A 22,038-nucleotide genomic window follows, 5' to 3' on the forward strand; every position below is an offset into this window, starting at 1 on the left:
ACAGCAACCTCAAACTCCTGGGCTCAAGCGATCCTTCTGCCTCAGCCTCCCGAGTAGCTGGGACTACAGGCATGCGCCACCATGCCCGGCTAGTTTTTTCTATATATTTTTGGTTGTCCCATTAATTTTTTTCTCTTTTTAGTAAAGACGGGGTCTCGCTCTTGCTCAGGCTGGTCTCGAACTCCTGAGCTCAAATGATCCGCCTGCCTCGGCCTCCCAGAGAGCTAGGATTACAGGCGTGAGCCACCGCGCCCGGCCTACAGACTAATGTTCTTTAAAGGCACCGAACTCTCCTTGCTTCCATCTCTGCACACACTGTTCCTTCTCCTTACGCCTACTCCTCAGTGTCAGGTTCCTGTGACTGCCCCTCACGGCTGTCTCCCTTCATAGCAGCCATTGCCACAGTTTAGTATCTGAGGGGCCCCCCTTTCTCCACGGCAGCATGAACCCTGCCCATCTTGCTCATCACTGGACTCCCCAGGCCCGGCACTTAGTAGGTACACAATAAGGAATGACCTATGGGGACCTCTCCCAGGTCAAAGTTCAGAGAAGAGACAAGGCCACAGGTGCTGTCCAACTCTGGTGAAGTGTCTCGGCCTGGCATTCATCAGTGGGCCTAGAACCTTCTCAGCAGCCTCAGCCCTGACCACACCACATGACAGTCACACTGCTGCCCCTGGGCCTCGCATCTCTTCCTGACTGGAACGCCCTACCTCACACCCCCTCCACTGTGCTTCAGGGCCCTGCTCCAGGGCCACCTCTTCCAAGACGCCTTGCCTGGCCTCACAGGAAGGATGCACCCTCTCCCACACCTGGCCCCTCCTCACGCTCAGAGTGCGCCAGGCAGCACCAGAGTCCTTTCCCTCTCTCTCCTGGCTGCAGCCTTTCCAGCTCCTGGTTACCTGACACAGTGGGGCTGAACTGACCTGGGAGGGAGAAAGGCCTGGAGAGGGCGACGCCCGGGGATGGGCAGCAATTACCTCCGCGTCCGTCTCATCGCTTGAACTGGAGGTGTCCTCGCTGGAGCTGTCGGCCTGGCCTGCTGACACCACCCCTGAGGGATGGACACGGAGGCGACTGAGGGACACCCTTTCCAGACTCACCTGCCCCTCCCCAGCACCTCCCCCCATGCCAGCTGCCAATCAAAGCCAGGTGCTGCATGCTCACCCCTCATGTTCAGAGCTACAGACCCGCCCTCTCCTGGAGCCCCCTTCTGAGATGGGTCCCCTCGTTCCCCCTATTTTCCCGCACAGCCCCGGGGCCCTGGTAAGGGCTACAACAGGACCCAACAAACGTGCACCAGAATGTGACAGTTTACAGCATCTCCCTCCATTATCACATCCACTGAGGCAGGCAGGGCAAGCACCTGTTTTACCTGGAAATGGAGGTCAATTAAACCCAGGCCTTTCAGTTTAGTCTCTTAGACACCACAGTGGCCCCTGGAACCCACCAGAGCGCAATAAACCAGAAAATGCTCCATCTGCTACCCAGGATGCTAAGCCTGAGCTGGTATCCCTGCAGCTGACCCTCCCTCGTGTAGGGGAGGGGAAAATGGCTTGAGATGCAGGACCCTCGCTGTCATGGAGACAAACCTTTGAATTCCAGAATGTCCCAGAGCTTGACAAAGCAGTGCCTGGGCGTGCTTTGTCAGCCCAAACTCTGGGGCTTCGCTCCTAGAGGTAGGGGATTCTCACCAGGCTTGGCGGCGGCTCCAAAGGCCAGAACACTGCCCTCCTCCTCCGTTTCTGAGGCCAAGACAGTATTTGCTGAGGGCTCTCCTGCCTTCTTGGATGACTTCCCCGAGAGGAGGTGGGCCACTGTTTTCATAGAGGCAGGGTTTGGCATGGAGTTCCCCATCTTGCCGGCTGTCTCTGTCTTTGCCTACAGAGAATAAGAGTGATAGAACCATCTGGTATGGCATGGTGGATTAAGAGCACAGGCCACCTGCATCTGAACCCAATGCTACCACCAATACTTTCTAGCTGTGTGAGTTTAGGCAAGTTACCTCCCTAAGTTTCTGCTTCTCCCAAAACGGTATTTTCCCTCACAGAGGTGTGGAGAGTGGAAGTACAGTTCTTAGGACACAGTAGTTGCTTGCAACAGTTTTTGTGAATATTATCATTATTTCTATACATTCTTGCTAACACTCCAAGCAATTTCAGAGACAGAATCCTGCCTGTCTTTAGCACTGCTTTATATATTACCAGAAAATGATATTCTACTTTCTAAGTAGTTTCTGGTTTAGAATATACTTTCAGAGTTCCAGAACAACAGGTATCTTGTTTACTAAGGTGTCTCCACGCCCTGCACAGTGCCTGGAACATAACAGGTTTCGGTAAAGATCTATTGAATGGATGTAGGGAACGAAGGGGAAGACACTGTCCCCCAAAGGTGCACCATGTGCATGGTGGCCCACTGCAGTAGCATTATTCTCCTCTTACAGAAAAGGAAACCGAGGCTCAGAGAGATGAAGGGACTCACCAAGATCCCACAGCTGGCGACAGGTTGAGATCTGAACCCAGGTTGGACAATTACTCACAACCCTATTCTTCTCTGACATAGGCGACTGCCTCCTATGGGGCACTTCAACTCCCCTAGGCAATAGCTTGGAAGGAGGCCCCACTCACCTTGGCTTTTTCTTTCATGCTTGACAGCAAATCCGCCCCCATGGCTGAAGAGTTGGTACACGCTAGTCTTGGGGCTGCAAGATACAAACACCGGCCAGATGAGTTTTTCTCATCGGAGAATGGCAAACAGGTTTCATCTCCCCTAATCACTCAGTTGGTATTGGCTGCCTGGTACTGGCATGAGGATTTGTGGCTGAGCCCAGACTTGTGGGAATGAGCTCTCCCATCATGGCTAATGATGCATTAGCCATGTACACCACGAGCAAGAGAGAAGAAAATGCGTCTGTATCTCTGATGGATTCCTAACTCCCCTGTGGCAAGAGAAGTTGAGGCCTCCAGAGTGAAAAGCATTGCTCATGTTCCTGCTGTCTGCTACCACGAAGGCACTGCACAACGCCAGTGGTACCACCCACACAGGCTACCACACCGTAGCCCTAAAAGTCCTCAGCAAGAAGAGACAGCAGTCAGGTCCACAGAGAAAGCTGCTCGGAATTCAAATGGTTTCTTAGTGAAGAGGAAGCTGAACCATGAGACCTGGGCCCAGTTAGATGTTGAGATTTATAGATTCTTGGTGCTGCTGCTTTTACACCAGGGTACTGTTTCCTTAAGTCTCAGACTTCCTGTTGAAAAGAATGTTGCTGAGATGAATGGCATGATCTAATTCTTTTCCTGGCACTTACCTCCATCTCTCTCTTTGGAATTATGGAAAATTTTAAACATGTTCATAAGTAGAGAGGAAGTATCAACTTGTGGTCAATCCTATTTCATCTATTGTCTCATCCACCCTTCCCCATAATGCCTTACTTGGAAGAAAATGCCAGACATCCTATCATGTTGCCCACAAATACTTCGGCATGTTTCTCTCAATGAGGGCTCTTTAAAAAGCGTAATTACATACTTGGGAGGCTGAGGTGAGAGGATTGCTCAAGGCCAGGAGTTTGAGGCCGGCCTGGGCAACAACATAGCAAGACTTCGTTTCAAAAACCGCCCCCGCCGCCAAAGCATAATTACAATTCCATTATCACAGCTTAAAAATTTGATCAATATCAAACAGCCTGGCAGTATGAAATTTTACCATTTTTGTTTTACATAGTATGTAGATCTGTACATATGTGTGTATGGATGCATACAGATATGTATGCATACAGATGCAAAGGAGGGAGCAGTTAGGGAATGAAAGGGAACATGGTAGGAAAATACGAAATCTTCACCTTTTTCTTCTATATGGTTTTGTATGGTTCAAAGTGAATTTGTTTTGCATTTATAATTTAAGCAAGATATAAAATATACATCTAGTATGATCTCAAACATCTTTAAAAGCAGGCTCAGGAAGCTGGGTGTGGTGGCGCACGCCTATAGTCCCAGCTACTCGGGAGGCTAAAAGGCAAGACCGCTTGAGCGCAGAAGTTCAAGGATACAGTGCGCTACGATCACGCCTATGAACAGCCACTGCACTCCAGCCCGGGCAACATAGTGAGACCTTGTCTCTTAAGAGAAAAAAAGGCTCAGGAAAAATAAGTGGAAGAATAATTTGCCAAACTGTAGAAACTGTCTTCCATGTAAGCAAAAAAACAATAACATAACGCACAGTAAAGAGATAGGATGCATAGGAGACACGGCAACTCCTCTGTGGAGTTATGGCTGCTGCTGAGTAAAGCTCAAGGAGCCCTGGGAACTCGGACGGAGAAGGGGCTGTGAAAGCTTTGACTGGGTTACCCCCGCCAACGCTCTAAAACCAGAGTGCCCAGTACAGCCCCCAGTGCTAATGTGCAGATGTCAAAAATAACAGGAAGGTCAGCAACTCCCGAAGCACCCACAGGCCCCACAGAAGAGGTGTCCACTAGTGGCCTTCCAAAATCTCTCTGGTAGGACTTGGAAAATGTGGTCGCCTTCTCTCCCGCTTTATCAGAATCACCTGGGAGCGTGTACAAAGGCAGCCCCTAGGCCACACTGCATGTACACCAAATAAGACCGTAAGGACCTATCTGGTTTTTTTGGTTCGGCTTTGGATACTCAGAGCCTGGGGACACAATGTCTGGCACAGAGGAAGGGCTCAAATAAAAACTGAAAAGACTCATGGTTCCCTCCCAATCTTCCCTTAAAAGGTCCTGGTCTTCCCAGGGCTCACTAAAGGGGATGCTGGAGGTGGACTCTACCCTGGAACAATCCAATATCCCATAGCCTGTTCCCGAAGGTGCAGGGCCCGGGGCTGAGTCCCAACAAGCACCAATGAGGGGGGCCTGATTGGGAGGCCCATGTCCCCCAGCAGTGATTAGTATGCAGTGCTCTTACTGGCTTTGGCGGTTTCAGCTTCTGCCTCCTCTTCCTCTTCTGAGCTCTCTGAGCTGCTAATGGGGTCCGACACACGGGTCTTCTTAGCCAGTAGTGCCGCATCGGCCTCTGCCTTTCGCTTCTGGCCAAGCTCTGAGGTTCTGCAGGATAAGGGTGACTGTGACTGTCCATACCAACTGGGTAACACAACAACTCCAGGAGATTTGAATGGACAGATGTTCCCACATCCTCCCGGCCCCCAGAGGAAATGTGCATAGTGTTCAAACAGTGATCAAAACACAGTGCAGGTAAAATTTTGTGTTCCGCATTTTCACTCATTTCATAAAGTGCTTTTACAATTCTTAATTAGTCTTTAAGATAATCAGGAATGCTCGATGATGTTATATAACAGCAATAGTTAACAGTCTTTAGTGACAGGTGCCAGCCTGTGTGACACTTCACAGAACCCTCCGGGCTCTTCCTCCTCCAGAACTTGCTGTCTGTGCTGTGCCCTCTTCCTGGAAGACTCTGCCTGAGTCCTTGTCCTTCATTCTCAACTCTAATGTGGCCTCCTCAGAGAGGCCCTCGCTGATTGCCCCCTTCCCCAAGGCATTCTCTGCCCTGTCTTTCTGTTTCGTTTTCCTCAGAGCATTTTTCTCTGGCTTCTGTTATTTTGCTTACTTCCTGTCTGACTCCCCACCTACACAGAAAGGCCCGGGGAGGCAGGGAGGTGGCAGCTCACTGCAACGCCCTCAGTATCCTCAGTGCCTGGCACAAGTCTCAAAAAATGGACAACTAAGTGACTTGCTCAGGACCAAAGTACATTTGGGGCACTGGCAGGATGAGCACCCAGACAGCGAAGTCCCCTGAACTTTCAAGTCTCACTGCCTTTGAGCCCACCCTCCCGCCCCGCAGGGAGTCACCCCCATGTTTTCCAGCTGGAATGGACACTGCTATGCAGTTTGGGATGTGATGCTCAGGTCCCCTATTTCCAGGAAGGCTACTTGTCAGGAATCTTCTGCTAAAACAGGTTTCATTCACTACTCGTATCAATTTATTTAGCCTCTCTCCTCCCAGCAGAATGTAAGTTTGACAAGAGCAGGAATTTTTCTCTAGTTTGTTCCCAACTATATTAAGAATAGTGCCTGGCTTGTAGTAGGTGCTCAGTAAATACTGGGGTGGGGGGGCAGGGGGTACCTCCAACAGAGAGCTAGCTTTATCACTTTGTATGGACTACTGTGTTTAATCCTCACAATGCAATGAAATAATTACTATTATTATTTTCATTGTACAGATGAAGACACAGACTCAGGGAGGCCAAGAAACTTGCTCAAGGTCATACGGCTAGTTGTGGGAAACTATTAGGTTGGTTGCCCTTGGTGGGTGTGAGGTGCTTGTTCCACTCAGTAACCCTCACCCATAAAAGGGGCCAGTGGCAGGGAAGGGTGTGAGCAGCTCACTGAAGCAGTTTTCTGCGGAAGGAAGTATATGAATAACACTCACACATCCGGGCGAGTCAGACGGTAAGGAAGTACGATTGTGCCCTGCGCTCACCTTAGCGGCAGAGGACAGCCAAGAACAGAGGGCCGGCAGGGTTTTCAATGACCTTAGCTCTCCACTAGAGCTTTCCACACCGTTCCTGCCTTTGCTTACATACCTCTAATGACAGGGAGCTCACCACTCCCACTGTAGCCTACTTCATTTTTAGATAGTTCTGATGATCAAACGCTTCCATTCAGAAGGTGAAACATGTCTTCCTGAAGCAAGTACATAGGGGGCCCACTTCTATCTTCCAGGGCCCCAGAGAACGTGCTACTCTCTTTGTCCTCAAAGATGCGCAGACAGCAGTCCCTCACCTCCTCCCACCTGCCTCTTTTACATCTAGGACGTTTCAGTATTCTCTACCATTCCTCATGGGACACATCTGTAGGTCCTTTACTCCCCTAGTTGGCTGTGGTGAGGCCAGTGCACGGAGAGAACATGATTATCCCCTCCTTCATTCTCAAGCCATTTCTCTGTTGATACATCCTTAGATTATTCCCTCTTCCTTGAAAAACATTTAAATTTTAGTTCTTTCACAGGCATTTTACGGCCAACCCGTCCTTGAAATCTTTCCCTCCAAATTGGGTTCCCTTCCAGCTCTATGCATGGACCCACCTTCCACCCAGGTAGGTGCAAAAGCCAGATCTGGGAGTCAATTAGATACTTCCTCTCCCACCCACGGATCCTGGTTTTGTCCCTTATTATTCTTAGAATCTACTATCTATCTCTTGTTGTCTCTGTCTCAAGCCCCATCAGCTCTTGCCTGGATGATGACGTCTGAAGCCCTGACCAGTCTCACCATGGTGCAAAGTGATCTCCTCACTCACCGTTTCGCCCTTCCGTGGCCCCTACTGCTCTTGGGTAAAGGCGAAATTTCTCACCACGGATGACCAGGCCTTGCCTGGGTGGGCCCTGCCAACTGCCCAGCCTCATCTATCCTGTCCCCTGGCCACAGGCCTCAGCACTAGCAATTCCCACTGCCAAGTACGCTCTGCCTGCCCCTCTACACCCATTACCTAGTTCACTCCCCGACTTCCCGCAGCTCTCAAGTCAAAGGTCACCTCGTGTATGTGGCTGCGGCACCAGGTCCCTTTCTTTCATAATCCTCACTACCACCGTCGTTCTACATTCAATCGTTTTGCCCTTTGACTCGTGCCTACCTCCTTGACTACAATGTCAGCAGCAGGAAAGAAGGAACCACGTCTGGCTCGTTTTTGACAGTTCCATGCTGAGAACAGGACTTGGCATTTAGCAGGTATTCAGTAAATGTTTGGCGACCAAATGAATAACGAGTTGGTGAGAAGCTTTTCTTCCTAAGAGATCACAGTCCTCAATGTCTCCTTCCACGGAAATACCCATATATGTGACCTGAACTGACTTCCTGGAGGCAACACGATATCCATAGTGGGCTAAGGGGACAGATCTTAGACTAGACTAAAATCCTAGCTTATTCTGAGCCGATTGCACGGGGTGTCCCTACTCCCCGCTTCGGTCCCACCAGACTTACTGTTGCCAGTGTGTATAGATGTCCAGGAGGGTGACGGGCTGAGCCAGCAAAATTTTCTGCAGAGAAGTAAACAGAGAGCCACAGTTAACTCCCCAGCACAGAAAGGGTCCTCCTTGGGCCCAGCTCTCCCTGACCTCATGACTTGCACAAACAGGTGGTTCAGAAGAGGATCTTTTTGTTCTGGGAAGTATGTCTGCTTGGTCCTGCCAGTTCCATCCAAAACCTTCCACAGGCAAGAAGGACAAGCAACTCCAGCTAAAACCTTTTAAGACATGTTGGTGAGAGGCACCGCTGAGAAGCTGGAGTTAGAATGTTCCAAGCTAGCATTTATCCAGCCTCCCTAGCACTATCCACACTTACAGGCCACGAGACAGGGCTTTTCCCACCCGACCTTCAAAATGGCTTTCAAAGGCCTGGCTAGTCAATCTCCCCAAAGCACGAACCACAGCCCAGACACCAGAGGCATCCAGGTGGCATGACCGCAGCGGTCCACTAGTCTGCTGGGAAGAGACTGGGCCCAAATGGTGCCAGTCTCTTGGCAGAATCAGAGGGAATCCGGTAGAATCCAGGCCATTCTAGCACAGGCCCGAGGGCCCATTATCTATGTAAATGTCAAGAGCTCCAAGGAGGGTGGGTAAGCAGTGTGGGGCAAGGGTGGAAGGTGTCAGGAACCTGGGCAGTGTGGCAAGAGGGTACATCTGGGGTCAGGCAGCATTTCTCTGTTAACTGGCTGACTAATCTCTTCACCTCTTCAAACTTCAGTTTCCTTCTTTATAACAGGGGATAACAGCAATACCCACCTTGCAGGCTGCTATCAGGTCTGAACAAAACAACTTATGTCAGTGCCCAGCACAGTGAATCAGTAACATTGAGACTTCAAGAGTTAGTTTCACTCTGGGAGGCCGAGCTGGGCGGATCCTTTGAGCTCAGGAGTTCGAGACCAGCCTGAGGCAAGAGCGAGACCCCGTCTCTACTAAAAATAGAAAGAAATTGGCCAAACAACTAAAAATAGAAAAAATTAGGCGGGCATGGTGGCATGTGCCTGTAGTCCCAGCTACCCCGGAGGCTGAGGCAGGAGGATCCCTTGAATCCAGGAGTTTGAGGTTGCTGTGAGCTAGGCTGACGCCACGGCACTCTAGCCTGGGCAACAGAGTGAGACTCTGTCTCAAAAAAAAAGAGTTAGTTCCACTCTGCTCCACCCCAGGCACAGTGGCCTCCTCACTCTCCTCAAATGTGTCAGACCACCCTGCCCCCAACAGGACCTTCCTATTCTTGCAGTCTAGAATGTTCTCTCCCCTACTAACCACACAGCTCACCCCCCTCATTTCCTTCCAATCTTTGCCTAATTGTCACCTTCTCAGTGAGGCTTCCGTGACCACCCTATTTATAACGGAACCCTGATATTCCTAACCTCCCTTGCCTGCCTTATTCTTATAGCTAGTACCTACCATCACCACACATACTGTATCATGAACTTATTTTTTATATTTGTCATCTGTCTGCTCCTGCTATAATGTACGCAGACACTTTTGCCTGGGCATGTGCCCCAATGGACTATCTCTCACTCCCCTTATCTGTTAAGTGATATGAATGGAGGAGGAAGGGCAACTGGAGTTGGCTAAAAGCACAGGTAACAACTCAGGGCTCATCGCCTTTCAGTTTCTTCAGGAGGCCCTGTGAGCAAGCATCAGGCCCAGAGCCTACACCATAGCCAAAGGGATCCTGACTACTCAGGGTACTGTCTTACCAGCTTAAAACCCTCCAGTGGTTTACCACTGCTCTTCAGATGAAGGCCAAACTGCCCACCAGACCACTCCAGCCAGCCTCTGCCTCCATTTCCCCATGGGCATCTAAAGTCCTTGTACTCCACCCTTCAGCCACAGTGGACTTTCCTGAGGCCAGCAAGTACATAAGCTCCCTCCTACCACAGGCCATTTGCATGTCAGCCTGCAACAGCCACCTCCCTTCTTTCAGATCTTTTTTTTGTTTGAGACAGGGTCTCACTCTATTGCCCAGGGTAGAGTGCAGTGGCATCATCACAGCTCAGTGCAACCTCAAATGCCTGGGCTCAACCAATCCTCCTGCCTCAGCCTCTCGAGTAACTGGGAATACAGCCATGCCACCATGGCCAGCTAATTTTTGTATTTTTTGTAGAAATGAGGTCTCACTGTGTTGTTCAGGTTGGTCTCGAACTCCTGACCTCAAGCAATCCTCCTGCCTGGGGCTCTCAAAGTGCTAGGATTACGGGCGTGACCCACCACGCCCAGCCTTAGATCTCAAATCAAATGCTACTTCCTTTGTGAAGCAGTTCTGGATATCCCTGACAAGGACAGCCTGCCACATCCCTGTGCTTCTTATTCTTAACACTTGCAAAGTAATGTTAAGTCACTTTTGTGGTTCTGAGATTTGTCTCCCCGACTAGACTGTAAGCTCCAGGCAGGCTCACCATTCGATCACCAGCACCCCAAGCACCAGATTAACAGTTGCCAAATGAATCAATCAAGTAAGAAATGACTGCACCACGAGTTCGAGTCCCAAATTTGTCCGTCTCAGTACAGAGGATTGCTAAGGGCCTGAGTTCCAGTTCAACTAAGGGGCCACGGGACTCTTCTCTGGACGCTCCCCCAGGGGGCTGGCCGCAATCTACCCCTGAGACTCGCAGCAACCTCCTCGTCCCCGGGGGACTGCGCCGAGCCACGTGGCTGGAGACTTAGGAAACTTAAAAACGCCGCTATCCGCAAGGGGGTGGAGGTAAAGGGGCGCGGGAATTACAAAGCCCTGCGCTTGAAATCACACGTCCCGTCCCGCCCACTGCACAGACGAGGAAACTGAGGCCCAAGGGGCTGGAAGTCGCAAGAAGAGAGACAGAGGCTGTGGCGCCTCCCGCAGCCCTGGCCGGTGTCCTAGAGCACCGCGGGACCCGGCTCCCGGCGCCCGCCAGGTTGCCTGCGGAGGGGGCTGGGGCGGCTAATCTCCGGATCTTGCACGCGGCCCTCACACACGGCCCTCGAACGCGCCTACCTGGCCGCTCTGCTCCTTCACTTCCCGCGCCGCGCGCACATAGCCGGCCCGCAGCAGATGATGGTAGATCAGGGGAAGCAGCTCCCGCCGCTTCCTGGCCTCGGCCATGCCCGCGACCCCCGGCCGGTCGGCTCACCTGCACGCCCCCCGTCAGTCCCCGCCCGCCACTTCCCTCGCGCCCTTAGACCTTGCGCGTCCTACTTCCGCCTCCTCTTTCGCCCCGGCCGCGTGGCACGCCGGGAAATGTAGTCTTATCTCCTGGAATGGTAGGCCCCGCCCCAGCGGGCGAAAGGGGCGGGGACGCGGAGGGCTTCAAGACCACCCATTGGCGCGGAGAGGGCGGGGTTAGGCCTGGACCCGCCCCCGGGGCCGGATGCGGTGGGAGTGACTCCATCTTTTTAATCCTAAAGGCTTGCTCCTTGAAGAGATTTGTCTCCCATGTTAATTCTCTGACGGCTGCAACCGGTTTTACTAACTTATGAACTTTATAATCTGCATCTGTCTCTACACCTGAACTTCCAGTTACCCACTCATTTATTCATTTCATAAATTTTTTGGGACCTATGAACCAGGCACGAGTGGTCATTAGTTTATTCATTCCTTCACTGAACAGATATTTACGGAGCACAGTACCTTGGGCTAGAACCTGGGGAGGCTGGGGGGATAAAAAGATGCATAAAACATGGCGGCTGCCCTCAGAGCTCACCTGGGCCAGGATGACTGTCAGTAACCAAGCAACTGTTGTTCGATACCTGGTATGCATTGTCAGGGACGGGCATAGCCTATGGTAGCCCCAGGAGAGGCACCTAATCCCCCCAAAACATCTAAGCTAAGGAGTAAAGACGTAGGAATTTCTAGGTGCAAGGGAGAAGACTGGTACACCAGGCAGAGGGCATTGCATGAGACATGAGAAATCACCCTGGTTTAGACTGGGAACCTGAAACACAGAGCCCCTCCTGTGCTGCTGGGCTGTAAAGTTGGAGGGAGAGGGAAAAAATGAGGACACGTGAGGATGGAGAAGTAGACAGGGACTGTGGCTCCGCGCCCCCATCTCCCTCAGAGTTTGGACTTTGCTCTAAGGGCATTAGATAGTCTCTGGCTTTATGAAGGAAGGTGAGCTGGGTTTGTGTTTTTAAAAGATAGCTATGACCAAAGTATGGAGGACGAATTTGTGGAAAACTAAACTGGATGTGAGGTATCGTAGTTGTTGAAGGAAAGCTGGCAAGGAAAGGGTGAGCTAGGCTGGGGAATGTTTGAGTCAGCAATTCTTAACTTCACGGACCCGTTGAGAATCTGATGACAGCGCAAACCACCCAGCCCTTGCTGAAGAACATGTTGAATGTGTACAGACATATAACATTTTCCTCCCAAGTTCAGGACACGGATAAACACATAACTGGACCTCCTAGGGGAAGGGACTCCTGCTCCAGGAAGAAACATGGATAGGACCAGGTGACTAACTGAATGTGGTGGGTGAAGAAGAGAGTGACTAAGCTACATTCAGCCATTTAGCAAGTATTTATTGAGTACCTACTATTGGGGATGAAACAATCTGTACTCCTATAGAGCTTACAGTCTAATGAGGGAGACACATGCTAAACATATAGTCATACAATACACTGTTACAAACGGTGGGTGAGTGCAGGAAGGAAAATTCTTATGGAATAATATAGTATTTAAAAGCTACACTGCAGTCACACTGCCTGGGTTCAAATTCTGGCTTCGCCTCATTAACTAGGTGACCTTGGACAAGTTATACAACTCCTCTGTGACTCAGTTTCCTTATCTGTAAAATGGAGATAATTATAATTTCCACCAGGTAGGATTGTCGTGAGGAATGAATGAGTTCTAAGCAGAAATGCTTAGAAAAGCTCCTAACAATAGTGTTCCCAGTGTGTGTGTGTTAGTTATTATTGTGAATGCATTTAATGGAAAGGAGGGATCTATTTTTTCTTGGGGGTTAGGGAAGGATTCCCCGAGGAAGTGATGTTTGTGAGGAAACCTGAATGGAGAGGGTGAGGGACAAGAAACCTGGGCAGAGGTAAGAGCCTGTGCAAAGGGCCTGAGGCAGAAGGTACAGTTGAGAGAAGAGGCAAGGGAAGGCCTTTGTAGCAGGGCCCAGAGGAAGAGTAGGGGATTGGGCAGTGTAGAATGTGGGCAGAGGGCACAGTCCACACTAAGGATCTGCCACATCAGGGGTCTTTCTCTTCATCCTAAGAGCAATTGGAAGCCACCGATAGTGTAAGCCCAGGATGGATAGATGAAATTTGAATTTTAATGTGACCTATGTGAGTGCCCAGTGGAGAGTGGAGTGGGGGGTATGAGTAAATGTGGAAACACGAGTTAGGGTTAGTGTAGGCAGGCATCCAGGGAGAAGATGGGGGTGGTGTGTTAGTTTCAGTAGAGTTGGAGAGCAGTGGAAGGTTCCTAGAGTTAATCAGGAAGGAAAGTTGTCACAGTGATGTGTTGGGATGGGAGGGTAACGGAGAGGTAGTGTCAGGATGGACTCCGAGGTTTCTGTGCGAACAGGCAGGCAGCATCTTTTGCTGAGATAGGAAGAGCCGGAAGAGGACCAGGATGCTGGGTGGTTTCAGTGAGGGGGGGAGGGGGTGGAGGGGGAGAGGAAAGTATAAATTCTACTTTACACACGTCGAGCTTGAAGTGCCTTAGAGACACCCAGTGCAGACGTTGAGTAGGTACTTGGAAACCTGGGTTTGGACACAGCATAGATCTGGGCTGCAGATAAAGATGGGAAGTTGTCAACAGAGAGATGATAATTGTGGCTGTGGATGAAGACAAGCTTGCCCAGGGAGAAGAACTTGGGAAGAGAAGAGAGGTGGCCCAGGATGAAGCTCTGAGGCGCACCCACAGGTTCGGGCTGTGCGAAGAAGGATCTGCCTGCACAGCCCAGCAGGAGTGGCTGCAGAGGTGGGGGGGAACCCAGGAGTGTGGGCTTATGGAAGGAGGCCAAGGGAAGCATTTTGGAAAGGTGGGAAGAGTCGACGGAGGATGCAGCCCTGGGCTTCAGCTCAACAACAGGCATGGAGATTGGTGGGGGCCCTGGGGAGGGCTGTTTATGTGGCATGATGGAGAGGGTCAGATGGCAGTGGTCTGATGTGCAGGAGGGATGAGGGAGGCATAGGTCTTTTGAGAAGTTTTAGTGTGAGGGGGAGGAGAGAGATGAAGTGATAGGGTCAATGTGTTTGTTGGAGGAGGTGTGTTTTAAGGTGAAAGAGACTTGAGATTGTTTAAAAACTGATGGCAGATCTAGGGGAGAGAGATTAATCAAGTGTGCAGGAAATAGGGGAGACAGTGAGTAATGTTGGCGAGCTTGTGTGAGGGGATGGGATCAGGCGTGTGGGTGGAGGGGTTGGTCTTGGGGGGAGGAGGGATGACTTCTCTAGAACCCAAAAGTGGGAACAAAGAGAGGATGGGTGCAGATGTAGATGTAGGTTTAAAGTGGGATGTTAAGGGAGATTTCATCTCGAGCTTCTATTTTTTCTGCAAAGTGGGAGGCAAGGTCTTCTGCTGAGAGTAAGGAAGAGGTGGTGAGGAGTTTGAAGGAAGGAGAATGATCATTCAGAGAGTCGAGAAGCAGTTTACCCACAAAATCCCTAATCACCTGATAGTCTTGGCAACCCAGTTGAGGTTGGTGGGAATTAGTGGATGTGTGTCCTGTCCTGCCGAGTGATTTCCTCCATAGGGGCTTTCCTACCCAGCGACAGGCAGGGGGAAGTACTCGGTGGGGTTTATCCAGGTTTATCTAGGGCTTTGCCAGACAGGTGGGGAAAAAGGGCACAGGGGTCTAGTGTGTTGGCAAAGGAGAAGCTGAATCTCTGGGCTCTGGGATCTAGGCTGGGCAGGGAGAGAAGCAAGGCAGATGAGGTCAGCTTTCAGGGGGATAGTGGAAGCCTTCATGGCCTGGGCCACTGGGAGGTTGGGAACTAAGATTAGAGAGGGCTGGCAGCTCCATTCGGGGATGGCGCCCAGGCTTCTGCTTGGGTGACTGGATGCGCAATGAACATATATGATGAGCATACAAACCATTGTAAGATCTAAGGATTTTTTTCACCAACCCCCCTCCCACCCCCAACACCAATTTTCATTCCCTTGACAGCATTCCAGCCCCACTTGAGGAAGCCTGGGTGAGTAGAATGCAGACACCCTGAAAGCAGACTCATGGTGGTCTCGTTGGTTGCATTATCTCCAACCTTTAGCACTGTGCACGCACACAGCAGGCATTTAATAAATATTGGCAAATGCATGGATGTTTTCAGACCACCTCCTGAAGAAGAGGGGAGGGCAGAGCAGGCAGGGCGCTCACAGGGAGTATATGCCCAGAGGTGGGAATGTGGAAAGCTTCTAGAAGGCAGCAGAGAAGGGACTGAGTTGTGCATCCTTGGCTGACCCTGGAAGAAATGGAGAACTGGTATTAAATTAAAGAACAAAAATAAAACAAAATGGTCTAATACCTTCTGTCTGGCAACAGGTTGTTTGTTTTTGTTTTGTTCCTAATAAAATTCATTGTCGGCACTGATGCTTTGTCTTCGGCTCCTGGGAGGCTGGCTCTTCTGTGGACGATTTCTTTATTTCCTTGATTTTCCAAATCATACCCTTCACTGAATTGCCTTAGGGCCCAAGCACAAAATTAGAACATTAAACTGATAAAATATAACATGGCAACAATTAAGACAGGAGCAAACAAAACAGTGCATTAAAAAAAATTAGCCTCCGAACATTTCTCTATCAGTTAGGAAAAAAGATATCTTTGTTAGTGGTAGAAGCCAGAAGCTTCCAGACCACTCAACTGTGAGCACCCCTTGGGCAAGCAGCACGCCTTAGTCACCTTGGATTCACATGCAGGGCACAGTGCGGTCACTCAGGACACAAGTGAAGGAAGAATGAGCAGCAGCAGGTGGGCACTCTACTCTCCTCCCAGCAGGAATGGCTCTGGCATAGAGGCGGAAGGTAGCGTGGTACAGTGGAGAGGCTACTGGGCCAGGAGTACTTCCCTTCTAGGCCAGTTTGCCTGTGTGGCCTTGGGCCAGTTTCTTGCCTTCTCTGGTCCTAGCATTACCTTCTGTTAAATGAAGCTGTTGGACAAAGGCCCTTCCAGCACTGGGCCTATCAAGAGAAGGACCCATCCGGAAAGCCTACCCTTGCCCCCGGCCTCCTTCATGCACTGTAGCAGTGGCTTTTCCCTGCGCCAAGTCACTTTGGCCAGTAGATCTCCCATGGGTTCCTGCCCTCTTATGGGATGACAATTTTCCTTTCTTTTTTCTTCCACCTTAAAGGATTTTTTAAAGGTTTACAAGTTGTCACGGAAGCAGCAAGTTAAACAATTCAGAGATGTGTCAAGACAAAGTCAATCGTCTTTCCCCCCTTCTTCTCTCTTCCGGCCCACTTCCCCACACCCCAGCCCTCCCCGCCCAGCCAGGCTTGGGGGTCTGGTATTAGATGCCCTCACGTCCTTCCTCTGCCCAGACGGACGCGGACACTCATCATATGGTGTAGGGCCTTCCTCCCCTCTCCCTTTTTCCTTTCTCTTTTCTTTCTTATGAAAAGGGATCGTACTAAACACTCAACCCCGAAACTCTCTTTTTTCACATAATGACAGCATATCAGAGCCATTTCATATCAGACACTTGGATCTGCCACACCCTTTCGAATAATAGTAGCAGCTCACATTTGCAGAGTGGATACGGTGAGCTAGAGCTGTGCTTCCAGGCTCACAGTACTGCCGGCTTAACCCTTGCAACACCCTATGATTATCAGCCCTGTTCGTAGATGAGGAAACTGAGGCTCACAGAGGATAAGGCCTGGGCCACGCAGCCCAGGCTCCAGCTGCCAGAGGCTTGGAACCCAACGCTGGGCAGGACCACTGACAGACAGAGATGGGAGACAACATGACAGAGGTTACTCACTTCTAGTTTTTTGGCTAATACAACAGTGTTGCTCTAAATATCCTAGTAAATATATCCTTATAGACTGGAACTTTCATTTCTGTAGGCTGCAATCAAGAGGGGTGCAGGTGTTTTATTTTAATAGCTAAAGCCAGATTAACTGCCAAAAGGGTCATAGCAATTCATAGCCTCATCAGCATAATTTCTCATTTTCGTGGTTTTATATCTTAGAGCTGGAAGGGTCCTTGGGGAGCATCTAGCCAGTGTTGTTCTTTTACTGACAAGGGAGCGGGCCCAGTGACAGGAAGTGACTTGGTAAGGTCCCCAGTGGGCTAGAGGCAAAGGCATGCCCTTGTGCATTTTTGCCTGGGCCACTGCCACGTCCTCTTCCCTGCAGGCTGCCCCTGTGGCCATTGTCTCTTGTCCCCGTTCACTCTCCACGCTGTATTTGGCATCGCATCACTCCCCTGCTTATCAAAGCTCCCCCGGCTGAACCACTGACCACAGGCTCGAGCCACATCTTCTTTTTTTTGTTTTTTTTTTTTTTTGAGACAGAGTCTCACTCTGTTGCCTGGGCTAGAGTGCTGTGGCATCAATCAGCCTAGCTCACAGCAACCTCCAACTCCTGGGCTCAAGCGATCCTCCTGCCTCAGCCTCCGGAGTAGCTGGGACTACAGGCACGTGCCACCACGCCCGGCTAATTTTTTCTATATATATATTTTTAGTTGTCCAAATCATTTTCTTTCTATTTTTTAGTAGAGACGGGGTCTCGCTCTTGCTCAGGCTGGTCTCGAACTCCTGAGCTCAAACAATCCACCCGCCTCGGCCTCCCAGAGTGCTAGGATTACAGGCGTGAGCCACCGCGCCAGGCCTCACATCTTCTGAACAGGCATTTAAAGCCCATCCCAGCCTGTTCCCTGGTGTGTCTCCTATCATCTAAAGCAGCAACTAAATCTTGAGTACGCTTTGTCCTTGGAACATCTCACTCCCTTCACACCATTTGGATAGAATTGCCATTTTCCTCTTTGAAGTTTGACTGTTTCCTGTCCATGTTTCAAAGCCAAGTGCAAATGCCACCTCTTCAATGGTGCCTTCCTCGACTGCCCGGGGTTCCCACCTGGGGCAGAGTCATCTGTGTTCTGCAACAAGACCCCTTTTCTGGCCGCTCCTTCCAGGAGGACATGTGTTGCAGGTGAACCAGCCAGGAGGGGGCAGTGCACAACCAAAGAAAGGTCTCCCAAAAGGTCAAGGTCACCAGGGTGGCGGGACCTGCCCAGTGTGGAAATATCTGGTTCAATTCCAGTGGCCCCACCTTTGGCAAGCTCTGCCCTTCCCTGGGCCTCTGTCTGCATCTCTGTGAAACCGGAGGGTTGGGCTAGTTCAGTGTTTCTGCAATCGTGGAGATGCACGAAGTGACTGCAAGAGATGAATAGATGGACATTTTAAAATGGAAATCATGTATTTATATTAATGTGTATTAGACAAAAAATAACTAGCACATCGAACCTGCTATTTTGCAGGTATTATTGCTTAGAATGGGACTAAAGTAGGCATTCAAGTAAAAAACGGTGAGTCAATGTAAGAGAAAGTACCAATTAAATAATATGCAGGTGGTAAGACAGCAGTGAATGGCTGCATGGGGAAAACATTGGTCTGCCTTTGATGTTCTAGAATGCTGTGATTTGCAGTGACTCCCCGTGTTTGGGGGGGTGGAGGCAGGGAGAAGGAGCTGCCCCAGGAGCTGGGGTGCCGGGCCTTGGGCAGAGGGGCAAGAATTCAGCAGACGGGCCATGTTCCCCCCACCCCAGACCCTCCTCCACCTGTGGAGGGGTACGAGTGCCGGCTCCCCCTCCCGCCTTCTTTCTCAGCTTCCCTGCGGTTACTAAGGAGTGGGAGGCTGAGAGGGGCCGCATTCTGGAAGCTCATCTGCTCCCTCATTCTCACCCAGCACCCTGCTTGGCATAAACTATTCAGGGTGATGATTAACAAGGATGCAGAAAGGCACTGGGGATGGGGAGAGAAAATAGGCAATGTGGACAGAGTTTTGTCGCATACGTGAACGTCCAACCTGGAATCACCGTGTAATGATTCCCGAGCTTGGCTGTGCATTGGAATCCCCTGCTATGCAATGGAGCTGTAATCGCAAGGCTCGACCTCCGGCAATTCCAACTGAGGGGCCCTTGCATCTGCATTTTAAAAATCTCCCCAGTTGATTCTGATGCTTCTAGGTTTGAAACCACCACGGTAGACTGCCACCTCTCTCAGTGCGCCTGTGGGGGCTCAGAGAGGTTGTGTCACTTACTCAGAGTCACCCAGCAAGTCAACAGCAGAAATCCTGACTCCCAACTCAGTCCTTCCCACTGAGTGTCCCTTGATGAGCCCAGTCCATTGTTAGCAAAGAGAACTCCGCTGACAAACGAGGTAGGGTTTCTTTGAGTCTCCTTTGCCTCTGGCTGTGTCAAGGAATTTCTACAGAAGAGAACATGCTTTATGAGCCACCATCTACTGAGAAGGCTGGAAGGGGTGGTGGGGGACGGCGGTAGACGAGGGTGGAGGGAGACACCAGTGGAGGGGGTGGCTGGGAGATGCGGCCTCCTCTCGGTGGCCAGCCCGCACCGTCTGCCTGCTGAGGGCAGGAGCCGATTCGGTGTATGCTGCCAACGTCAGGAACAGAGTCGGGGCCAAGGACTGGGAAGTTAATTCCAGAGGAAACTTTCAAACAGTGACCTGGGAGACAACGGACCGTAGGGCAATTGTCCAGTTCCCCGCTTTTTTTAAAAATCGTTTAAGATATTTGACATATGAAAAATGTAGGCACACATACATACAGCTTCCATGTTCCCATGATCTACATTGTTAAAGAAGACATTTCAAATAAATAGCTTCTCTCAGCTCATTCCCCTCCATCCTGCTCAGACGATTCCCTGAAGTTGGCATGAGTCGTTCCTGTGTTTATATATACACATGTGCTACATATATAATTCATAAAACATGCAAAGTGTTGCTTTGTAGCTTTAAACTTTTTGTAAATGACAGTATCATACACAGCTTTCTGCAACTTGCTTGTTTTCATTCAACGTTGTGTGTGAAATTTAAGTGCGCTGATGTGCAGAGGACCGGCACATACGTTTCCGCCAGTCAGTCTATTGCACTGTAAGTACGTGCCACAATTTATTATCCATTCTCCTGTTGATGGGCATTTGACTGATTTCCAATTTTCCACGATAAAAACTTCACTGCCGTGACCACCCTTGTACGCGTCTGGCGGGTGCCTGGTGGGGGGCATTGGTGGGTGTGTGCGCGTTTTGGGGTCCCCGCCATCGCCTGGCCACATCTGAAGGGGCGAGCGTCCCTCCCTCCATGTGCAGACTTGCGCCAGCAATTGTCGAACTTGGGAATGTTTGTTATTCTGATAGGGGCCAAATGTCTTCCATTCCTGTTTTTAATTTGTTTTTCTCTGATCGGTGGGGTTGAAACGTTTTCATAATTGCACTGCTCCTTTGGACTTCCTCTCCTGTGAATTGCCTTTGAATCCTCAGCCCCTGTTTCCATGGGGTTGTTTGTGTCTTTCTTATTGATTTGCAGGAGCTCTAATCCTGTGGTCTTATCTTTTCCCTTTGTTTATGCAGTCTTTTGATGCACAAAGGCTTTAGATTTGAATATAACCAACAATGTCAACGTCCTCCTCTGCAGTTTGGAGTTCTGCAGTCTGCGGCAAGCTGAGGCCATTTCGCAGTGTAGCGCCCTCCTCGGGAGGCCGTGACCCTCTGGTGGGATGTTAGGAGCGTGGGCTCTAGATCCAGTGGACTTGGGTTGAAATTCAGGCTGAGCGATTTACAGGCTGGTGAACTTGGGGGTAAGTTATTTCACCTCTGGGCTTCAGTGTATTTACTTGTAAAGTAGGGTGAGAACAATCCTGAGCTTCAGGCAGGCTATGAGGCTGGAAGGAGGAGGCCGATGTCCAGCAGGAAGTACTGGAGTCCCCATGGAGAGGGGGATTTGCTGAGAAAAGTCTCCGGAGGAGCTGCTACCTGAGAGCCGTCATGCCATGTGAGTGTCCTCGTCTTGCCTGGCCCCAAGGACTCAACACAGCCTCTTCAAATCCCCTAACTGCGTCTCAGAGTGGGGCTGGGTCTCTGCGGGAGGACATGCAGGACGTGGGTCTCCCCGCCCTCCCCTCCCACTCTTGGTCCTGGGTCCTGAGCAGCTCCTGAGCCCGTGCTTGGTGACTCTGGAGGCAGGGACGTGTGTGGAATGGCATTCGTGACTTCTTGGGAAAGCCAGGAGAGGACGGAGGACGTGTCCCACACCCTCGACACTCCTCAGCTACTCAAAGCCACTCCCGGCAGCAGGCTTAGGAGAGCATCCGATGACTCCAAGGAAAATATTTGTCTGGGGAAAGAAAAGGACACACGTGCCAGGTCACTTTCACTCATATGCGACCACACACCAACCTACACAAACAGGTCTCTTGAGGCCATGGCAGGAGGGCGCCCCAGTCACCTCCAAGCAGTTCATCCTGGGCACGGTGCACACAGGAACAAGCTGGGGCCGGGAGAGGGTAGGCAGAGGCCTCTGGGGCCAGCAGCCTCTTGAACAAGGTCACAGAGCCCACAGCCATAGGCTGAAAGATGCCTCCTCCTTCATTCCACTTCCTGACCCCAAATCACCCCACTGCCGCCACCTCTGAGGGGTCAGCCTGCTCAAGTGACCAGGGCACTGAACGGCAGTGAGGAATGTTATTTAAAACGAAAACTTATTTCTGGAGTACGTGATATATACACATGATGCAAAAATACAAAAAGAGTACAGAGAAATCTCCCACCCTCCCACCCGCTGTGTCCCCCGGCTTCTCAGTTCTCATCTCAGGAGGAAGCAATGTCACCAGAGCTTAGATACAAATACATAGACTTAGGTACATATTTTAATATTGACAGTAGCACATCACACACACTGCAGTAAACCTTGCTTATTTTTTCCGCCTTACCTTCTCTCCCCCAAATTTAGGACCCGGACTATAACGGACAGGAATGAATGAAGAGTGGATGGATTGGTGGATGGGGTGGAGGATGGACGCACAAAGTCCATCCAGGGTTGGGATTTTTCTACTCTGTATTTCTAGACTCATCCCTGACCTTGGGAGCTTCCCTCTCCTTTGGCACGTCGC

General features: G+C 50.6%; 1 protein-coding gene across 1 annotated transcript in view; it reads right to left on the reverse strand.

Moving 5' to 3' along the window:
* TCOF1 (Treacher Collins-Franceschetti syndrome 1) overlaps positions 1 to 11,185 on the reverse strand; it is a 37,771-nt gene extending 26,586 nt beyond the window's left edge. The window contains exons 1-6 of the mRNA XM_012658281.1: positions 10,969 to 11,185; positions 7,948 to 8,003; positions 4,920 to 5,059; positions 2,628 to 2,701; positions 1,695 to 1,881; positions 981 to 1,054 (exon numbers count right to left, since the gene is read on the reverse strand). Of these exons, the coding sequence (XP_012513735.1) occupies positions 981 to 1,054; positions 1,695 to 1,881; positions 2,628 to 2,701; positions 4,920 to 5,059; positions 7,948 to 8,003; positions 10,969 to 11,076 (639 nt within the window). The 5' untranslated portion in view covers positions 11,077 to 11,185. The remainder of the gene's footprint in view (positions 1 to 980; positions 1,055 to 1,694; positions 1,882 to 2,627; positions 2,702 to 4,919; positions 5,060 to 7,947; positions 8,004 to 10,968) is intronic.
* Positions 11,186 to 22,038: the final 10,853 nt, after the last annotated feature.

This window comes from Propithecus coquereli, unplaced genomic scaffold (assembly GCF_000956105.1).
Source record: "Propithecus coquereli isolate 6110/MARCELLA unplaced genomic scaffold, Pcoq_1.0 Scaffold58, whole genome shotgun sequence".
Classification (NCBI taxonomy): Eukaryota; Metazoa; Chordata; class Mammalia; order Primates; family Indriidae; genus Propithecus; species Propithecus coquereli.